Genomic DNA, 22,175 nt, shown 5'->3' with positions numbered 1-22,175 from the left:
ACCATAAGTTAAACTTCTGATTTAATATATTTTTACATATAGTTTGAGAGTGGGCAAAATTAAGAGTTTGTTTATTCACAGGTCACTGACTAGGACCCCAATTCCTGCAAAGACTTATGTGAATAGTTTGAGTATCAGCCTATTCATATGCTTAAAGTTGAACGTATGAAAGTTTTTGAAGAACGAGTCACTTTTATCAGTGTTTTCTTGAAGACAAAAGTTTGTCTTTCTTTAATTAAAGGTGTAGTTTGTGTACACCATTTATGCATGTACCCACAGTTATCTAGATTAATCTTGTTAATGAGCACATGAGTCAATACCCAAATCATATAGGCTTATATGAAACAGACAAATTAGAGTTGTTAGAGTCAACTGAATTTCACTCTTGGCAGTAACTCAGTCAGCCAATCACTAAATTAGCATTGCAAATATACTGAGTCATAAAGCACTTCATAAAAACCTGTGTGAGGTTTCACAGTATGAACTGTCTGTATATTGGATTTTAAAGGGATCTGACCAAAAATACCACAAGATATGTTTTAGAATTAGCCACCTTGTAACAGATTTGTAATTAGTCGCATCAGCACCCATCCTTTATTCAATTGGGGCTGAATTCTAATCCCCCTATACGAAGTAAATATTCAGGCTTTGCACAGTGCACCTACGGTAAGTGGAGTTGGGTGGTGGGGGAGAATCCTACTTTCCCAACCCACAGCGGGCATGAAGGAGTCAGTTCTATTTTGCAGCCACAACTGCATCATCTGGGCTCTATCAGAGACTATAACCTGCTATATGCCCTCCACCCTGGGGTTCTGGGCAATGGATAGATGTAGTTCTTGGACCCATGTGAACTCTCTCTCTCTCTCCATGTTGCTGCCATGAAGCACTGCTCTGCTGTCCAAGAGGTGCAGAGTACTCTTGCATGGCCTGCCTCCCTCCCTCCCACAGTGGAGCTGTACATTGTTCCTACTGCTCTTTAGGCCTGTATCCCACACAAGAGGTTGGTATTGAATACAGGGCAAATCATGTCATCATGGGTAGTAGATCTATTAACACAAATTAGAAGATATCCACTGCTCTACCAGATACTACATGAAGTTTCTTCTATATCATTATTCTATATTTTTAATGGTCTCACTGTAACAGTTAAGGGGGTGGTAATACAGAATCCTAATGATATTACATTGAAAACTGAGTGATAAATCTACTGTGCACAATTCAGATTCTGGTTTAACATGGGATTTATATCTAGACAACAACAAATTAGCACATTTGACTCCCAGAAAATTTAGTTTTTGCGGTGAGTATTAACACCATAGTGTATGACAACAAGGTGGACAGAAAGTAGTAAAAAAAGCTACTAGCTGCATAAAAGCAAATGTTACAAAATTAAATAGGGTTTTCACTTACAGAAGAAAGATGACCTAAATATATTTTAAAAACTCAAAACTCCACCTTAAATCGGACTTTTTAAAATAGTTTAAGTATCTGATTAAATTCTTCAGACATCACAGATTATGAATGGAGTATCCACTTGAAAATTGGATCAAAATCTTTCACACTTGGTACAGGAAAGCAAGCAAACATTTTTATTTGAACTTTATTGCTGCTCTGTCATAGCAATACAGAACACACACGAACAAAAGAATTAACTAAAAAGGCTTAAATACATCCTACCCTTTTCCCAGTTTTGAAAAGTAACCTTATACATTTTTCAACATAACAAATGCAATGACAAGATTGGAAAACCAACACAAGATAGTCCACTGTAGAGAGATTTAGTTCATCTAAAATCTGAGATTGTCTTTATAACACAACATGATTTGGGATCCCCTTCACCTCCTCCAGTGCCCAATCCTGCAAAACACCAGGCTACCTAAATTCCCATTCATATTATTAGGATTTCCATACAGAAGCCAGTCAATTCCATGCAGGATCAGTACACTGCCCACTCTCATTCAGTTACATGAGAAACTCAGAGATTTAACTCACTAAACTCGACAAAAATCAGTTATGTCCTGCTTAGCTTTTGCTCTGGGCCCAGTAGTACAAAGAGAGGGGCAGGATCCAGACTTTTCTGGTAACTATGATACGTATATTGTTTGTGATGAAAACATACTAGCAAACTTTGTTTTTTCTAAAAGAGTTCTTCCAATGCTCAAATTAGGTTACTGCAGTAGTTTAGCACATTGGCTATTTCCTAGATGATATTCCTAATATATTCTGTGGGATACGGCATCCCGACGTAGAGCACTGTTGAGAATCTGCATTCCCCAAACCCAGAACCATTCTGGTATGTACTGTGCAAGCAGAAACTACAAAAGAGAGAGGGAAAACGTAAAAGGATCTGTTCTCAGTAAACTTGCAGTTTTTCAAACTTCCATGGAAATCCCACTCCTTTTCTGATCAACACTTATTATTTTACATTAAATAGAACAAAATACAGTATATGACAATTAAAATGAAAAAACAAATGCTGTAACTAAATATAATGTTATGCACCTTAGAACTACCTAACTCATACAGGTGTAAGATCAGGTTCTGCAAATATATCTTTATGAACAAACAACTAACTCCATGCTCTCTCCTTCATTTTTTCCTAATCTCCACCCCTTACGTCCCTCCTTCTTTCCCACTTCACAAAATGATCCAAATTAGCCAGGAGGTGCCATGAGTGCTCACACCAGTCCCTTTGCAAAGTGAGGTTCTGGGCAGATACTGTGCAATAAAGGAAATCTACATTAAACGGAGACACATTTTCAGGTAGTTGTGGCTAAAGATGTAGATTTTGTAACAATTTTTTAAAACACAACAAATATTTTCAGGAATTTTTAAGTGTAATTCAATGAAAACAGGTATTGAACTGTGAAGAGCATGCAATTAGAACAGACATATTCAAGTTAAAAGAGGCGCAAGATGTTACGTAAGAATGGCCATAGTGGGTCAGACCAACGATCCATCTAGCCCAGTATCCTGTCTTCCAACAGTGGCCAATGCCAGGTGCCCCAGAGGGAATGAACAGAACAGGTAATCATCAAGTGATCCATCCCCTGTCAACCATTCCCAGCATCTGGCAAACAGAGGCTAGGAACACCATTCCTGCCCATCCTAGCTAATAGCCATTGATGGACCTATCCTCCATGAACTTATCTAGTGCTTTTTTGAACCCTGTTATAGTCTTGGCTTTCACAATATACTCTGGCAAGGAGTTCCGCAGACTGACTGTTTTATGTGAAAAAAATTCTTCCTTTTGTTTGTTTTAAACCTGCTGTCTATTAATTTCATTTGGTAACCCTTTATGTGTTTTTTAATGCAATTTTTTAAAATTTGGGCTGCAAATTAAAAGTAGCAATCAGATTCTCCCTCTCCTCCTAAAGCAAAATACGTAGTCCAGTCATAACTTGATTAAACATGGAAGCGGTCAAGAAATATGGAGCAGTCCCTCTGGTTTAGGTTAGGGTGACCAGATAGCAACTGTGAAAAAACTGGACTGCCCCTTTAAAAATGGGACATCTGGTCACCCTAGTTTAGGTTGACTGGTTTGTGCTGTAGATTAGAAAGAATGTCCAAAACGTTGCACTTGTTTTAGCTTCTCAACTCCCATGAAAATCAATGGAAGCCAAAAGATTAAATTTCCCCCTTTGAAAAGGTAATGAGATTTACTAATGTAAACTAGTTGGATTAATTGTTACCTGAATAGAATGGATCCAGTATCCTGTAGTCCTTCTGGATATCCCAAGGGTGGAAACAGCATGACGTGCATATACTTTAGCTGAAGGCACAAACAAAAACTTGTTTGACAGAATACGATCACCAAATTGTGTCATTTTTGTGGAGATGAAGAATGGGATTAAACTCTGAATAAAGATTCCTTTTGAAGCATATTCGTAATGTAGTGCTCTACTGAAGTGGTCCAAGTAGGCCTGGTAAGATAAAAGCAGAAAATTAGGATTCCTCAGTTTTGCATGGGGGAGAGGGGGAATAAAGTCTTGGTGTAAAGTATTATTAAAACTATGATCTTGGAAATTTTACTACTATTCTGACAAAAGGGTTATAAAAAAAACCCCATACTTTGACAAATACTAGAAAAAAACCCCAAAATATGTTTTTATAGCATGACCATGGTTCCCCGTTTTCAGCATCTGTTTGGTTTTTTCAGCAAATTGTAGGAGACCCAGGTAATTAGTTTAAAGGTATGTCAATTTTAAAGACACTTACTTCTGGCTGATTTTTTGTTGTATTGAAGCCTACTATTGTTGCAAACACTACCTGAATTTACAAGTGAAACATTTTTTCTTTAATACCTCCCCCTCCCTCCCCAGTTTACTTGGTGCATTAGCCAGCACTGTGTGTAGTCATTTAGGTCCTGCTCCTGCAAACATTATACATGTGCTTAACTTTTCATATGCACGTAGTCTCACTGAAGCTAACAAGTACTCGTGTGTAAAATTACACACATGCATGTTTACAGAATTAAGGCCTAAATTTGTGGGTATGGCCCAAACACCTTCCTCAGCTCATTTAACTCCCCAATTTAAAAACTAACCTTTGGCATCATAAACCTGATAGCGGGGACTATGGAGATCAAGCACAGCACAATAAATAAGTTTGGCACACTCTTATCATAGTAGTAACATTGCTGTAATGTTGTATGCTGCAGTGCTACCATGGTAAATGGCTAGTCAGATGCCTGTGACATCAGTGCAGTGCTGGTAACTCAGTGGCCAGCCAATATGATCCTGGATTCCCACACTTGCACATACTTCCTGCATTGCTCCACTGCTGGATGATGACTCATGGGATTCTCTCCCACAATTGCTTATGGGGCGTAGTGGGAAGAAGGTGGTCATCTTCCCTTCCCAAACTCACTCTGCTTGTGGGGAGGGGAAACAAACTAAACATTAAAAACAACCCCCCCACAAACTTTAAAAATAATTTGCCTGAAGCAGAAACTGAACCTGCAATGTCCACAGCCCCACTAGTGCTTCTCTATCTCCTGGCAGCCTTGGCCCTGATCCTGCAAACACTTAGCCTGTTAGTAGTTCAACTGAAGTCAGTGGGATTACTCACATGCTTAAAGTTAATAAAGTATTACAGGAATGGGGCTTTAGTAATCCTACCCCTTCATGGGATCTTGTATGGAGGAGGCAGGAAGTCTCTGATACTAGTTCTACTGCTATCACAAAGATTTGGGTCACTTCTAAAACTTCTAGGCAGTACTGTAATATTAATATATGAAATTCCACATCTAGGTAAGTGAGACATTAAGGCACATCCTTTTCTCTAAATGTTGCAAAAAATAGCACTTTACTGTTCTGAAAGTAACATTTGATAAAGGATTAATTTCACAACAACAACAACTACCGGCAAGTAGCTATGCTAAACTTCTTTTAGAGGTTTACTAGTTTACTGTAATCCACAGCAAATTACTGGGAACACTTTGCCACTTTGCTTCTTAAAAAATAAGCTTTATATGAGAAGAACCTTAGAGTCTCTTATGTTTTAGTTAGGTAGAATATATCTTAAAACATCTGAAATGACCTGGGACTGGCCCTGTGTGGGTGCCTAGAGGGGAGAGGCAAAGAATGAAGTCTAGAGCCTTCCCTCTCTCTTGCATCCCTGTGTAGAGAGAAGGCCCAGGCCTTGTGCTTCAGAAGGCTCAGGCTAGCATCATTTGTAACACCAGCCACTAAATGGACCAACAGGTGAAGCCATTTTTTGTATAGCATTTACCAAATGGTGCCCTGATCCACGACTGAAGCTCTGAAGCACTACCACAATACAAATAAATAGCCTCATGCCCCTCTGCATGAGCTAGTGAAGCTCTCAACTGGCATGGTAGGGTGAAGCACATTCTGCCCCCTGGCTTACCTTGGAGGCTGAATACGCTGCCATCTGTGGTGTGGGTTTGCAGCAGGATCCAGAAGAAACATTCACAATCGCACCTCTTTTCCTCTGTACCATTCCTGGCAGCACTATATGCACCATCATGTTAGCAGCAGCAATATTTACATTGACAATTTCCCATACTTTGTCCTCAGACAACCTGGTAAAATATTCCGGGTAGGAATAAAACACTCCTACATTATTCACCAAAATCCCAATGTCTTGGTCTCTGAGGGCTTCCTTAATGGAAGAGTAAACCTCACGACCTTTGCTGAAATCTGCTACTATAACAGCAGTTTCAACTTTATAGGTTTCAGCTATGTCTTTAGCTACGGCCTCCAGCTTCTCTTTGCTCCGGCTGATTAAGATAATGTTGATGCCACGGCTTGCCAGTTCTTCAGCATAGGCTTTTCCAATACCAGCTGTGCTACCTACAGTAGAAAGTAACACAGTGGTGTAGGGTTTAGAATACAGGACTAGAAGACTGAGGCAAGTCTGGTGAAGAGAGTATGTCAGAGGTGCAAATTTTACCCTGAGCCAAATCTGAGTGTGTTGTGTAAGTCGTTATACAAAGAGTATGAACAAGATAGTGGGTACGTATCTGCCTGCCATTCTGCTACTCCAATAGTCACTTTTCAACTAGAGGTCTCTGCTCATCTTCTTAGATGTCAATGGCTGCTGAGTCTGATCAGACACGCAGAAGCAGCAGAGTGGCTAAGTAAAGGAAAAAGAATGGCAGAATTCAGTAATATTTGCATGGAAAGAGGTGGTGTCAGATTGTAAGAGCGCAACTGAAGTCAGTAGGACCCCCCTAAGCACTGAGAGACTGGATCCTCTGTTTAAAAAGGGATGAAAAGTGCTCGAGAGTTTAACTGTCAATGCTGTTATTTCAGGGCCAGCATTTACTATGAAAGGTCCAGATTCATCTGAAAAATAGCTCCACAAAATATAGTACATGTATCACCAAAGGGTAGATAATTACTAAGTGCAAGGAGGGGGAAAGTATCTTTCAAATAAAATACAGATGAAAACAACGTTCTCTTACCAGTGACTACAGCCCATCTTCCATACTGCTTGACCAAATCAGCCCTGCTCACCAGCTTGGGAATGAAATGCAGTCTGATCAAGCTGTAAGAATCACATACAAGAGTGAAGCATTTTCTGGTCATATACCAGGCTCCAACTAAAGCCAGTGCCTCCACATAACAATGGCAAGAACGACCAATCTCCCGGTACAAGAGGTAGAAACTGTCAACTGCAGCCATGGCAATCAGAAATCTAAAAAAGAAAACACAGGTCATATATAGGCGATTATTAAATCCCTTCTGTTTAGCAGAACACAAATATTAAACTGACCATAGCTTTAGAACAGAGAATAATCTGATTGAAATGAGGTGGAATTTTACTCTTTTTGTACTGATGTTTAATAAAATTTCAAGATGGAAGGAAGTCAGGACACCAACACAGAACCTGTGTTGCAGCTGTCTAACATTTGGAAACCCCACTGTTAGCTGCAGCAGTCTGACTTTCCTTTTCCCTTAATGTAAGGCAATTTATCACCATCTCCCCACAAAATATAATTGCTTCAAATCCACCCTACTTAAAATCCTGATCCATAGTTCATCTTTTCTTTGCTTCTTTATTGCAACTCTTCCCCAGACAGCAGCAAAAATGAAAAAGGTTTAGAAAACCTGACCTATTAGGAAAGGTAAAATATCTGTGTGTATTTAGTCTTGAGATAAAACGACTAATGAGGGACCTGATAACAGCCAGTTACAAAGAGGATGTTGATCAGTTGTTCTCCATGCCTAGTGAAGGTACGGCGCTTAATCTGAAGCAAGGAAGATTTTGGTTAGATATTTGGAAAATCTTTCTAATGATAAGGGTGGTTAAGCACTGGAAACGCCTGCCAGGGGAGGTTGTGGAATCCCCATCATTGGAGGTTTTTAAGAACAGGTTGGACAAATACCTATCAGTGATGGTCTATGTTTACTTGGTCCTGCCTCAGGACAGAGGGCTAGACTTCATCCCTTCCAGCCCTACATTTCTATGATTCTTGGTGCCTCAAGTCCTATCTCCAGACTGTCACGTGAATGATGATTTAACCCGTCCTACTGCATGTTCCCACACATGGGCAATACTCTACAACACCTCTAATTCCCTATTACCTCCAAGATCAAAACGGCAGTCCTTGTTTTGAAGACACTACATGGCCTTGCACTGGCCTCATGCTCATTTCTTCATGCCTGCTTCTGCTTATTCAGCACCTCTCTCTTCTTTCTGTCCCAGCCCCCTACCAATTTCACCACAGTTGGTGCAAAATCCTTCTGCTTTGCTACTCCAACTACCTAACATTGTTTCCCTTTATCTATCTCCTCCCCATCCCCACATTTGGCTTTCCATTTGTTTTCAAATCTCAGGTGTAAAGATCACTTTCATCCCTCCTATGTATTATTTAATTTCCTCTCTGCTATTGTTTCGGATTTATCTCTGTAATTGTATCATTTACTCCTCTGAAGCATCTGGGCATGGGAGGTATTTAGGCTTGGCCGAATTAAATTTTTATTTTTTTTCTAATTTTGATAGAGAATATCCATGTTTGTTTTTAAGCTTTTTTCTATTTTTATCAATTTACATGTTCATAGTTTCACAAAATTTGGGGTTTAAAGCTTTTTTTATTATCTATTTATATTTGCACAGTTGCAGGAAAGTGTTGGGGTGTCAGACAATTATTTAATAACAGCCTCTAACAAGTTCTCAAGAAGAATTGATCTTAACTGAAATTTAAAGATAAGCAAAGTATCTACAGAAATACTGTTTAGTCAGCGCGTGTGTGGTGAAATCAATGCCCACATTTACCGATAAAAATCTAATCTTTCCAAGCCTAAAGATACTACATACAGCATATAGTTGCAACATATTCTACATTTTCCATTCCTACAAGTCCTTGTAAAATGTTTTGATATGAACATTATTGTTCTCTGCTGCTGTGATTGCAACACACAGGAACTGGCAAGAGATCAGGATTAGAAACAGGGAGTTAGAATTCTATAACAGAATAAAGAAGTTTATGGGAACCACTCCTCTCCATTAATTAAAAGACATGCACAGCTCAGTGTTTGTATAGTTACTTACTAATTGTGGGATGCTTATACTGTAGCCTGGATACAGAAAATACTGTGGAAAGTGCAGCCCACATGCAATCTAATAGAATTCATTGCTTGTTTTGTCAATGACTTCAACATGATCATGAAGAAAAGCTACGAGATTAATATAGTTCTACTGGTCAGACACACAGGGTGAACAAAAAAGCAAGCTTCTGAAAACCTACAGTTACAGTCAAAGTACAGTATTGGCCGGGTTGGGGGGGGGGGGGGAGAGGAGTTGTTAATAAAAAGGACTGTCTGTCCCAACTAAACTCCAACTCTGGCCATTCTGTTCTGACCGATCTATGTTTTTCCTATTGTTTCAGTTGAAGATATTCTTCCCTTTCTCTCCTAAATTAATATGCAGTATTCCTAGCTTTGGAATATTAAGTTATATGCCACATCCTACTCCCAAAATGACTACATTTTAGTGAAGGGTCTAGTGACCTATATATTGTCTATAAAGCACATTGCAATCTGCTTCTTTTGGATAAAATATACTAATTGTGAAGCTTAATCGGCATGTGAAAAACTATCACCACTTTGAGCTAAACGGAACAGCATATTTCTTCTTTTACTAGATCAAACTATAGTCCATCTTCTTAGTCTGCAGAAACAAGCAAAAACTAACACATCACAACATAAAGGTTCACATATTCAAAAGTGCATGCCCAACGCACAATGTACACACAACTAATTTGGGGATTTGTAAACTCTCCAATGGCTCCAATTGTGCATGTACTCTGGGTTGTCTACAAAACACTTGGAAATGTGGGTCAAAATGCTTCTCTCAAATTCTAGTTTGTTGCCCAAAAGAACATAGAGTTCATGCAGTACTAATGTGAAATTTAGTTTTGTGCATGTGAATTGTCACCATATAAAAAGCTGAATTCAGCTACTTGAGTCTTTTCAATAGCCTATTGTTATTTATTCTGCAACCATTAATTACTCTTTCACTGATTATAAGTGACCATCAATTTACAATCTAGTCATTTCAAAAATTGATTTTGAAGTCTGTCATATACTACACATACTGCTGATTCATCATGTCAATATTTGTGGTTTTACAAATATATTGTCTGAAGTTTTATCCGCCCTAATATTTTAACATACCATGTTGCTGTGAGAGAAAGATTCACCCAGACCAGAGGCCAAACAATCTATACAGGAGATACATTTGAAACTGACTATATACAAAGTGCTGTAAAACACAAACCTGAGAAAAAAATCACTTTTTATGCTAACCTCTTTCAGTTAGTCATTACCTGTAATAGAATTAATACAGACAGAAGGGAGGTTTTTAACTTGGATGTTATTCCTTTAACTGCCCTCATGGATTTAATGCTCCTATCAGATAATCCATGAAGGTTGTTTCCTTCTAGAATGCCCTTAGAAGTCTGATCCACCAAACCGCCACCCTCTCTGCATTCAAATACTGCCTTAAAAACTTACCTCAACTGCAAGAGCTAAAAGTGATTCAATTATAATAATGGAAAACAACTTGGTTTTCCCACCCGTTTGTACACATACCTAAACTGAGTTACTCTATGATCTATTTACTTGTATCACCCCACTGCCATAGTATCCAAGTACCTTCTATTTCAAAACAGAAATAATCTCTCTCTTCTCTCTCATCCTGTAGGAGAAATAACGTGGCTAGTTTGCCTGTTAACCCTTGTCCTTCCCATCCCTATTATTTGTACCCGCACTCACCATATCATATCTATTATAAATTTGTAAGTTCTTCAGGGCAGGGACCTTATCCTTCCATTTGTTCTCCAAATCATCCACTGCACTTCTGGCCATTATGAAATAAATGATAATTCTCTGAAGTCATAAAAATCTCAAGTGCCTGTAAGAGTCTGAATTTATTTTTTCCGAACTAAGTAAAATATACTTTGCATTCATTTAAATCTGAAAACTGAAATTAACTTCACATTTGTAAGGAGGAGGAGGAATATCTTCTATCAGATGCTGCTGTGAGGGGCTCTAACTGAAAAGCAAAATCATTTTAATTTTAAATTGATTTCATAAAGGCAGTGGCAAAACTAATAAGATAAATTTCCAGTTTTAGGGACCAATCTGTGGTGGTGCTTTCAACAAAATATGTTAAAACAACTTCAGGAATGACTGAAGGATTAGCCCCTTTTGAATAGTATTAAACACGCTGAAGTCTGCATGAGGAACATGAATGTTTTACTGGCATTGAACATCAAACACAAAAAAATTTACTCCCAGTTAGGGTTGCCACCTGTCCAGGTTTTCCCAGGATCGTCCCTTTTTTGAGGTAGTTGTCCCAAGAAACCTGTAAGGGGGCTTAGCACACATTGGCAGCTGTCCAGTTTTATGGGCTCAGGATCATCCTGGCTGTCCCTTTTTTTGTACTCAGAGGTGGCAACCCTTTTTCACTGCAGATGGGAAGGATTAAGGGACTGGGAAAAAACAATACATTGGCTTAAAAAAAAAATCTGGTCCTTAACCGACCTAAAAGTGCCCCTTTAATCTAATGCATGCATGAAGCTCTCAGTACCAAAGGCACCTGGGAACCTCATTTTAAGAGAAAAAAATTCAAGATCAATAAAATATAAAAGAACCTCTGTTTATTAACAAAATTCACCATAAGACTCTACCAAAACCTGCCCAACGTAATAGCTCTTACACTATGTCCAGAAGGCTGCCAAATGCAGATTCTGGTGAACTGCTGAGGACAGCAGACTATACAAGCATGCATCTACTGTGAATGCACTGGAAAGTAATCCCAGAACTGACCTGACAGGTCTCAACTTCCATGGTGGGACATTTTCATTTCCTATTCATAGAGCACTGTAAGTGTACATGACACTGTCCAGAACACACAGAAGGCATAGGTCCCTGTCCTGAAGGGGGTACACTCTAATTTAAACAAATACAATACTGAATATAGCACAAGTACACACAGAAGAACCATTGTGGAGGAGACTAATAATAGAAGATTACAAAAATAGGGTTTAAAGCGATGAAGGAAGTTGCTTGGTGTGCAGGAAAGGGGGCTGCATGAGAGATGGTGAAAACCGGGAGTAAGAGGAAACCAAAGGAGAAGTTAGAGAGGATATGGAGGACAAGAGAGGGGACTTTATGATGAAATATTTGAGATGTATTAAAAATAGTAAATGGTCAAAACTCCTTAATTCTCTTTTTAAAAGTGGGTGGTTCTATCTTTATTTCAATCACGGATATTGACATTTTGATCTATTTTAACAATTACCTCCTGAGTAACTATATTCAGGATAAACTGCTTCTATTTTATCTTCATGTTTGTAAATTATCCAGCTAGAACAGCTGTCATCACTCCTTATCTATACACAAGACACTGTTGCTTATTACTGTGTTTCATGTTATTACTCTACAGAAAACACAGAACCACAGAGTCACTGGGCCAAGGAACTCACAATTTATAGAAACATAAAATACAAATCAGATAGAAAATACGAATAACCAGAGGATGGATTCTGCACAGTGCAGGTTTTATGTAAATAATATAAAAGTATAACAACAGATTTTACATCTAGAAATGTAACAGCTAGATACTCTCACATTCATGGCTTAAAAGGAGTATCACAGAAATGCTGGGTCTCTCATCTCTTCCTGGGATTTCATTCGTTCTTCAATATGTTATGACTGGCTCAGCTGAACTTGCCTAAATGCAACTATAATGTTACTGCAGCTTCGAGAGGGCATATAGACGTATTTTTAATCCTTGAGATCAGAAGCAACATATCTTGGCATTACAGCCTGAATATACTACTTGGGATGCCCTACAGCTGTATTAGCTATTAAATGGAGATGAACCCAGAAAAGTAATGTAGCAGAATCTAATGTAATGCTCCTCAGTTAGCAAGTGGCAGGATTGCCATGACCAATATAAATAAAGAGATTTACTTCCAGCCTGATGCACACAAGATCTATTCCCTGCATACGCACACTCTTGTGCCCTATGAGTTCAGTAAAGCACCATCACGTTTTGAATAAGACAGAAAGCTTCCCGGAAAATATCCTGGGACAGTCAATGTTACACTCATTGCAAATCAGATAATCTTGCTTCAAAATTGGCCATGTTTCTTCTCCCTCACCACTCCAGTCGCCATCTGTACCCCCATGTCTTTTGCCCACAAACTCTTCAGTCCCCACAATTCTCTATTTTATCTTCCAGCCCATTTGCAACCTTGCATGCATATATTATATCCCAAAATTCTGCTTGCTTGCTTTGCTGCTTTAAGACGTTGTACACACACATTTAATGCACTACTGACAAACACCTCCCGAAATTTCTCTTGGCTTCTCTGTATTATTCTTCCTTGTAGGCTATCGGCTAAGTCAACTCAAGGTCTTTGCTGGCAGCAGCAGATGGAGATCTCTGGCAGCACACAGAATGGTAGGGGGCTGCAGGTGGGTAGCACTGGTTGAAGAGGATGCAGGGTCAGAGCAGCTAGGAGATGTGTTGATCCAGCACATCTTATACCAGCAGGGTTCCTGACATAATTCAGAGCTGCCTTTTCCCAGTGGCAACTGCGAGGGAGCAATACTACCACCTGTTCTCTCTGGTTGAATCACCCCCCAGTTGATCACAGCAGGAATGAATCTGACCATATGCCTACTTTTGGTTCCCTCATCAATCACTCAGTTTACACTGAAATTCACACAGCACTCTCTCTGGAATATTAGTTTCTCTGCTTCTCTCTATTTATTCACTTGTGTAAGTCAAGGCCATTTACATACAAACCCCCCCCCCCCCAAAAAAAAGTATCCCCCTTTTCACTCCGAATGATTTCCCTTTGCTAACCCTATCTTCTCTTTAGGACAGTGGTTCTCAAACTTTTATACTGGTGACCCCTTTCACATAGCAAGCCTCTGAGTGCAACCCCCCTTATACATTAAAAACACTTTTTAATATATTTAACACCATTATAAATGCTGGAGGCAAAGCAGGGTTGGGGTGGAGGTTGACAGCTCGCAACCCCCCATGTAATAACCTCACGACTCCCTGAGGGGTCCCAAACCCCAGTTTGAGAACCCCTGCTCAAGGCCATTTTCTCATATCAATACGTTTCTATTCTACACTTTTTGACCCTGTCACAGTTTCCTACCTTGCAGAATTTTTACCTCTAAATTATTTAAAAACAAATGCCTCTCATTAATAATTCCTTCCAAAAAGAGGCCGATTGTAGGTGGCATAAACATACTCACTTTATTTTTAATAGGCTTTTTTCTTACCTGATAAGTCCAAACATTACATCAGAACACAAGTCAAGGAACCCATGAATTTTACACATAGTGTGAAAAACTAGTCCAAGGTTTCTGGTTACACTTTTGAAGGCATTTAAATAATAAACCAAGAAGGAAATCCTCTCCTAAGTTCTGCTCATTGCTTTAATAGTTTCAGCATGAGAAGCTTCAAGATCAGAATAAAACCTGGATAGCGGATTCTCACATTGCCTGGCAAGTGTATCAAGAGCGTCACTGGCAAACTACAGGTCAAATATCCAAAATCCAGGTTTTCAGATGTTCAGCTTTTAAAGAGGAGCAGCAGGTCTGACATATCTAAATCCTGCATATGCTATAAAAAAGGTAAGCTGCAAAATTATGTTTGCAGTGGAACCATTGTACAATACACTGATATTACTTGAAAAAAGAACGAGGAGTACTTGTGGCACCTTAGAGACTAACAAATTTATTTGGGCATAAGCTTTCGTGATGAAGTGGGTTTTAGCCCACGAAAGCTTATGCCCAAATAAATTTGTTAGTCTCTAAGGTGCCACAAGTACTCCTCGTTCTTTTTGCTGATACAGACTACACGGCTACCACTATGAAATCTGATATTACTTGAAGATTTTAAGGCTAGGACCCAACCATAGTTCAATGGGGATTCTCCTCACCCTGATTTCTTCTGGGGAAAAATAGTATTTATATTACCATTGACGTAGATACCTTAAAAGGACCTGGATATAAAAGGGGTAAGCCCACGATAGAAGCGTCAGTCGCAAGGTAACACTGGGGCATATTTATCCCTACTGAAAGCCAGAGTAATTTCAGAGACTTCAATTGAATTATACCTTTTTCCAGCCACTCTAAATTTGTCCGATTACATTTTTTTGCTATGGAAAACAAAATGCTCGCTTTTGTTTTGTTTTTCCAACGATGGAGATGAAATTTGTGAGCATCATGACAGTAGGGACAAACAGAGAATGATGTTCATTCTTTTTATAGAGAAAAATGAGAATTCAAGAGACAAAAATCCTACTTAAGTCAACTATACATTACAAATATCAAGAACATGGGTATAACAATTTTGTTATGGTTCCTAAACATTTTGAGCAGTCAATACACAATGATTCTGAATGTTAAGAAATTATCAACAAACAGATCATCATTATTTGTTTAACACTAACAATAAGACTTAGTGCTATATGGAAAGAGCAAAGTATTTATTATATACCATTTTCATCCATGGGCATGGAAGTAATTTATGAAGTGGGGAAGAGTATCTCAATCCCGGTTTGGCAGATGGGAAAAATGAAGCAGAAAGTCATCTCCTGGGCTTCCAATCCAGTGCTCTACCCACTGGACACTAAGGCTCCAATTCAGTAAAGCACTTATGGATGTGCTTAATTGTATAAAAAAAGGTGTGCAAGTCCATCTTTGTCAAGCAAAACACTAACTCATGTTTAGTGCAGCACACAGTATCTGAATTATACAAATACTTCATGCAAAGCACAGTCAAGCACTCAAAAGCCAAGAAAAGCCAAATTATTATCACACACATAGGCCTAACTCTGCGAGGCTGAAATTGGTTCTTTATCTGTGCTTCCCAGTTCCCCCATATGCTACATGTGGATTAGGAGGCAGTTGTTAATCACATACTATTAATTCAGAATGATCAATTCCTTATTCAGCACACAAGATGCACGATGCACAGTGAATGAGAAAGAGTTACAGCACTTACTTTTAAACAGCTTATTAACAATAGAAACAAAGAGGAAAACAATTGCTTTCAAAGAATTTTTAAAATATTAATTCCCACTGGGAAAATTATCTACTTATTTTTAAATATTTTAATAAATGAAATATACTGATACATTATTATTTTAAAGCATTACTGTATCTTCCCTGTTCAATGAATGCATCCCTGCTTCATTCACTAAGCCATCCAACCTGAATGAGGCAAAGCAATTACCAAGAAGTAGTGACTGTAGAATGCTGTAATATATGTTCTCCTCTCACCCAGACCTCCTCTCCCCACCTGCGTCCAGAACCATCAAGGTTATAACCTAATTATTCAGGATTGAGTGGGCAAAAGGGAAAGGGAAGTAATACTCCATGTCAAAAATGACATTACCTGCTTCTAAGTCACTGACAACTTGGAAGAAAATGATTTTGAATGCTTATGGATCAGTGTCCTAACACAGGGGTTCTCAAACTGGGGGTTGGGACCCCTCAGGGGTCATGAGGTTATTACAGTGTTCACCAGCTGTCAGCCTCCACCCCAAACCCCACTTTATCTCCAGCATTTATAATGGTGTTAAATATATAAAAAAGTATTTTTAATGTATAAGGGGGTGGAGGTCGCACTCAGAGGCTCTCTGTGTGAAAGGGGTCACCAGTACAAAAGTCTGAGAACCCCTGTCTTGACAGATAAAGCACAAGATAGGGTAACAGTCAGTATCTGCCACAACCAACCTTAGATTTGAACAGGATGACCAGCTCCTTAGGAACATATAGAAAAAAAGCTGCATGACCATGGGGGACTTCAATCTGAGCAACAGACACTGGAGGTTTCATATGCTGCCAGTACTAAAACATCCTCAGTATTTCAAAACTGAGACAACAATTTCCTACCTCAAAAGCATTGCAACCAACATAGGGGAATTCAATATTAGATCTTCTCTTGATAGAAAAAGGAACTGATCACAGAACTAAAATTTTGGGGTAGCTTAGATACAAGTGATCACATTTGTTATGCGCAAACCAAATGAAATTCAAACCAGTAATACATATACTTGGTGCTTTATAAGGACTAATTTCATAAAACGAAAACTATTATGAGCCAAATGACATTTAAACAGAAATGTGAATAATTGGAAATTGTTCGAGAACATTTTACTGGAGGCCCAAAAAGCCATAGTCACACAATTGGGAAAGAAGATTGTACTGGCTAAAAAGCAACTTGGCTTAGAGGGGAAGTAAAGGCAGCTGTAACAAATAAAACAATATAACAAATTGAAGGGGAGGTTGATTAAATCAGAAACTAGGAATTGTAGAACATCGATAAGGGAAGCTGAAAGAAACAAGGAACAATCTGTGGCAGTAGAGTTAAGGAAAATAGGAAGGAGCGGGTGGTTTTTTTAAGATTAGGGACAAAAAGAATCCTAACAATGGTATCAGTCCATTACTAGATGGAAATGGTAGAGCCTTCAATAATAATGCAGAAAGTTCAATAAATATTTCTGTTCTGTATTTGGGGTAAAAAACAGAGATAATGTAGTTCTTATAAGATAAAGAAACACTTTCCATTCTAATAGTAACACAGAAGGATGTTAAACAGCAGCTACCGAAGTTAAACATTTTAAAATCAGCAAGTCCAGGTAACTTGAATCCAAGAGATTTACAAGAGCCGGCCAAGGAGTTTGCTGGACCATGTGTGTCAATTTTCATTAACTCTTGGAACATTGGGGTAATTCCAGAAAACTGGAAGAAAGCTAATGTGCCAACATTTTAAAAGGGTAAACAAGATGATTCAGGTAACCATAGGCCTGTCAGCCAGATATCAATCCTGAGCAAAACAACAGAGTGGCTGATACAGGACTCAAACAATAAAGAATTAAAGGAGAGTAATATAATTAATGCCATTCGTCATGTATTTATGAAAAATAGATCCTGTCAAGCTAACTTGATATCGTCTGTTTGGTTTTTTAAATGGAATTACTAGTTTGATTGATAAAGGTAATAGTGTTGCTGCAACATACTTGGATTTCTGTAAGACAGTTGACCTGGTACCGCATGACATTTTCATTAAAAGATTAAAATGTTACAAAACTAACCTGACACACATTAAATGGATTAAAAACTGGCTAAAGTACAGGTTTCATAATGTAGTCGTAAAAGGGGAATATCATCGTGTGGGTGTGTACAGTGAATTTGGGCCTATGCTATTTAATATTTTTGTCAATGAGTTGGAAGAAAACATAAATCACTGAAAAAAGAAAAGGAGTACTTGTGGCACCTTAGAGACTAACACAAGTACTCCTTTTCCGAATACAGACTAACATGGCTGCTACTCTGAAATAAATCACTGAAAAAGTTTAAAGATAACACAAACATTGGGTGCATGGTAAATAATGAAGAGAACAGGTCACTGATCTAGAGCGATCTGGATTGCTGGAAAACTGGGCGAAAATAAACAGTATACATTTGGTCATAATAAAATGCAAAGTCATTAATCTAGGAACAAAGAACGTAGCCCATACTTACAGGATCAACTGCACATGAGCTTGCAGTGAGATACTATGGCCAAAAGGGCTGATACAATTCTTGGACATATGAACAGGACTCAGGGCTGGTGCAGGAGGGTGTGGGCTCCAACCAAGAGGCGCTTACCTCAGGCGGCTCCCGGTTGGCTGCGCAGCAGGGCTAAATCAAGCTCCCTGCCTACCCTGGCTCTGCACCGCTCCCAGAAGCAGCTGACATGTCCCTCTGGCAGCGGCTCCTAGGTGTGTGTGTGGGGGGGGGTCTCCACACACTGCCCGCGCTCACAGGCACCGCCCCCACAGGTCACAGTTCCCGGCCAATGGGAGCTGCAGAGTTGGCACACAGGGCAGGGGCAGTGCACAGAGTCCCGAGCCCGCTGTCCCCACCCCTCCCCCCACCTAGGAGCTGCTGCCAAAGGGATGTGCCAGCCACTTTCGGGAGTGACGCAGGGTAGGGGGAACGTAGGGAGCCTGCCTTAACCCCACTGCACCCCCAGACTTTTAGGGCCTAAAATCTCCCAGTTTGGCTTCAGTAGCCTCCGGGAGATAGGGCCTGATTCTGGGAGACTCTCGGTGAAACCAGGAGGGTTGGAAACCCTAGCAGAGAAAGGAATAACAAGCTCCAATAGCCAGAAGTTGAAGCTAGACAAGTCTGAAGGTGTACATTTTTAACAATTTACCAAGGTCATGGTGGATTCTCCAAAACTAGCAACTTTTAAATCAAAGTTGGATATTTTTCTAAAAGATATACAGTACTCTAGTTCAAACAGGAATTAATTCAGGGAAATCCATGACCTGAGTTAGAAGAGGTCAGACCAGAAAACCACAGTGTGGTTCCTCCTGGTCTTATAGTCCAGGACACTCCATCTCCCACCCACCCCCTACTTAGACCCCCTTCGCCTCACCCACACCCTCCTCCACATATACCCCCTAAGCCAGACCCCTTTCCCCTCTGCCCAGACCCCCCTTACCCCATCCTGTCTCCCTGGACCCTCACTCCCCGCATATCCCACACCCTCTCCAGACCCCCCCCTTCCCCTCACCCAGACCCTCCTCCTCCACATATACCCCCTAAGCCAGACCCCTTTCCCCTCTGCCCAGACCCCTCTTACCCTATCCCGCCTCCCTGGACCCTCACTCCCCGCATTTCCCACACTCTGGCCAGACCCCCCCAGCCTTCCCCTCACCCAGACCCGCCTCCTCCTCCACATATACCCCCTAAGCCAGACCCCTTTCCCCTCTGCCCAGACCCCTCTTACCCTATCCCGCCTCCCTGGACCCTCACTCCCCGCATTTCCCACACGCCGGCCAGACCTTTCTCCTCCCATTTCCCTTCAGCCCAGCCCCTGCTGACTCCCGCACGCCCCCGTACCTGCGCGCGCGGCGGACGGGGAGGGGGCTGTCCCACGTTCTGTTCTCCTCCAGCACCGCCCCGCCCACTCCCCGACCACCTGACTCCTTGCTGGTAAGGTCGGGGGGCGGGACGCTCCGGACGCCGTTGCTCGAGCGCGCCGCGCAGGGGCTTCTGGTCCCGCCGTTGTGTCGCCATGGTTACGGGAGAAGCGGTTGGTAGCGGTTGAGGCGGAGGGAAGCGGGTGAGTCTCCGCTCCGGGAAGAGGGACTGGCCCCGAAATAAGGTGGGGGGGGGATCCCGGCCAGAGAGGGGCGATCATGCGACTCCCCCATGATCAGTCCCTCACAGGGTGCGTTTGCCCCCCCCCCCCCGCGTCACGGGAAACGGGGGGAGTGTGACCCCCCCGCTGCCGGGGACAAGCGCTTCATGGGGGCAGGGTGACACCCCATAAGGGGTGGGAGAGGGTTATGCACCCCCCACTCAGAGGGGAGGGAATTTGCGTGACACTCCCACGGACGGGGTTCATGTGACACCCCCCGGGGCGGGCTCTGTACCCTACACACACGGGGGCATAGTTTGATTTCTATATGGGGGGGGGGCAGCTCCAGTCAGGCCAATGGGGCTGTGCGCATGGGGGGCAAATTTCGTGTCTGGCCCCAGGGGGAGGGAGGGAGGGAGGGTGAGGCAACTTTAACCATGATTCCAGGGACCACTTAGGCAACTGAAAACTCCAGTTTGGTGTTTGTTTGTTTTGAAGCTATCAGAGAATTTCTAAGTTAGGAGCACTGTGTCGAATTCCTACAAAAAGAAAGAAAATTAAATATTAAAAAAAAATTTAAATTAGACCCACTCACCATTAATACTAACATGTTCTGACATCTTGTGGCAAGTCACTTAAGGGACACTGATTAGGTTTAAAATTGTAATGTATATTCTTACTCAGATACGCTTACTGAACTCAGAAGTGACCATCATCATCGAGTCCGACCTTCTGCACCTTGCAGGCCACACCCACTCAGTCCTGTAATAGACCCCTAACCTCTGGCCGAGTTACTGAAGTACTCACATCATGGTTTAAAGACTGCAAGTTACAGATAACTCATCATTTACACTAGTTTAAACCTGCAAGTGACCCATACTGTAGAGGATAGGGTGACCAGACAGCAAGTGTGAAAAATCGGGATGGGGGTGAGGGGTAATAGGAAAGATCCAAAAATCAGGATTGTCCCTTTAAAATCCGGACATCTGGTCACCCTAGCAGAGGAAGGCAAAACAAAAAAAACAACAACACCCACTCAGGGTCTCTGCTAATCTGACCTGGGAAAAATTCCTTCCCAACCCCAAATATAGTGATCAGTTAGATCCTGAGAAAGTGGGAAAGACCCACCAGGAAGATACCTGGGAAAGAATTCTCTGTCGTAACTCAGAGCCCTCCCCATCTATTGTCTTGTCTCTATCTGTTGGGGTGTTTTGCTACAGGCCGTCAATGGTGGGCCACATGCCATTGTAGGCAGTCTTGTCATACCATCCCCCCTATAAATTTATCATGCTTAGTTTTGAAGTCAGGTTTTTTGCTCCCACTGCTCCTCTTGGGAGGCTGGTCCAGAACTTCATTCCTCTAATAGTTACAAACCTTCACCTAATTTCAAGCCTAAACTTGTTGACGATCAGTTTATATCCATTTGTTCTGGGGGTCCACATTGGTGCTTAACTTAAAGAACTCCTCTCCCTCCCTGGTATTTATCCCTCTGATGTATTTATAGAGAGCAATCATCTCTCCCCTCAGCCTTCTTTTTGTTAGACTAAGCAAGCCAAGCTCCCTGAGTTTCGTCTCATAAGGTAGAGTTTCCATTCCTCAGATCATCCTAGTAGCCCTTCTCTGCAACCAGTTTGAATTCATCTTTTTTAAACATGGGAGACCAGAATTGCACACACTACTCCAGATGAGATATCACCAGTGCCATGGATAATGGTTCTAACACTTCCCCTGTCTCTACTGGAAATACCTCGTCTGGTGCACCCCAGGACTGTGTTGGCCTTTTTCCACGGCTGCATCACACTGATAGCTCATAGTCATCCTGTGATCAACCAATACACCTGTCATAAAAATAAAGGGAAGGGTAACCACCTTTCTGTATACAGTGCTATAAAATCCCTCCTGGCCAGAGGCAAAACCCTTTCACCTGTAAAGGTTTAAGAAGCTAAGATAACCTCGCTGGCACCTGACCAAAATGACCAATGAGGAGACAAGATACTTTCAAATCGGGAGGGGGGGAACAAAGGGTCTGT

At 41.0% G+C, this 22,175-nt stretch overlaps 2 protein-coding genes across 8 annotated transcripts in view; one reads left to right on the top strand and one right to left on the bottom strand.

Annotated features, from left to right (window-relative positions):
* Nucleotides 1-1,654: 1,654 nt before the first annotated feature.
* Nucleotides 1,655-20,036, bottom strand: HSDL1 (hydroxysteroid dehydrogenase like 1). 4 transcript variants are annotated; one of them, XM_074968563.1, is made up of 5 exons: nucleotides 19,905-20,036; nucleotides 6,932-7,164; nucleotides 5,872-6,317; nucleotides 3,693-3,923; nucleotides 1,655-2,315 (listed from the first exon to the last, which is right to left on the bottom strand). In XM_074968563.1, exons 2-5 carry the CDS (start codon nucleotides 7,149-7,151, stop codon nucleotides 2,214-2,216), a joined length of 999 nt encoding a protein of 332 aa, XP_074824664.1. In that variant the 5' UTR covers nucleotides 7,152-7,164; nucleotides 19,905-20,036; the 3' UTR covers nucleotides 1,655-2,213. The 4 variants fall into 4 exon arrangements, with proteins under 4 accessions (XP_074824664.1, XP_074824663.1, XP_074824665.1 ...); XM_074968562.1 differs by having other exon boundaries at nucleotides 19,847-19,912; XM_074968564.1 differs by lacking the exon at nucleotides 19,905-20,036 and adding an exon at nucleotides 19,645-19,655.
* Nucleotides 19,981-22,175, top strand: part of DNAAF1 (dynein axonemal assembly factor 1) — a 34,095-nt gene continuing 31,900 nt past the window's right edge. For 2 of the 4 annotated variants that reach the window (XM_074968557.1, XM_074968556.1), the window contains exon 1: nucleotides 20,061-20,127. The gene's annotated coding sequence lies outside the window, so the exon portion shown is untranslated. Of the gene's footprint in view, nucleotides 20,128-22,175 lie in introns of all 4 variants that reach the window. The other 2 variants (XM_074968558.1, XM_074968559.1) reach the window with 2 other exon arrangements.

Source organism: Natator depressus, chromosome 12 (assembly GCF_965152275.1).
Source record: "Natator depressus isolate rNatDep1 chromosome 12, rNatDep2.hap1, whole genome shotgun sequence".
Lineage (NCBI taxonomy): Eukaryota > Metazoa > Chordata > Testudines > Cheloniidae > Natator > Natator depressus.
Note: the sequence above shows the minus strand (reverse complement) of the source record. Positions and strands in the feature narration are given on the sequence as shown.

What these genes read in the sequence shown, in the direction of transcription:
- HSDL1 (XM_074968561.1), bottom strand. Translation starts at nt 18,604, where the DNA reads ATGTCCAAGAATTGTATCAGCCCTTTTGGCCATAGTATCTCACTGCAA. An exon ending in GCTCATGTGCAGTTGATCCT is followed by an intron (nt 7,165 to 18,536) that starts GTAAGTATGGGC and finishes TTTCTTTTTTAG; the next exon opens with ATTTCTGATTGCCATGGCTG. An exon ending in ACTGGATCCATTCTATTCAG is followed by an intron (nt 2,316 to 3,692) that starts GTAACAATTAAT and finishes TCTCTTTTGTAG; the next exon opens with TTTCTGCTTGCACAGTACAT.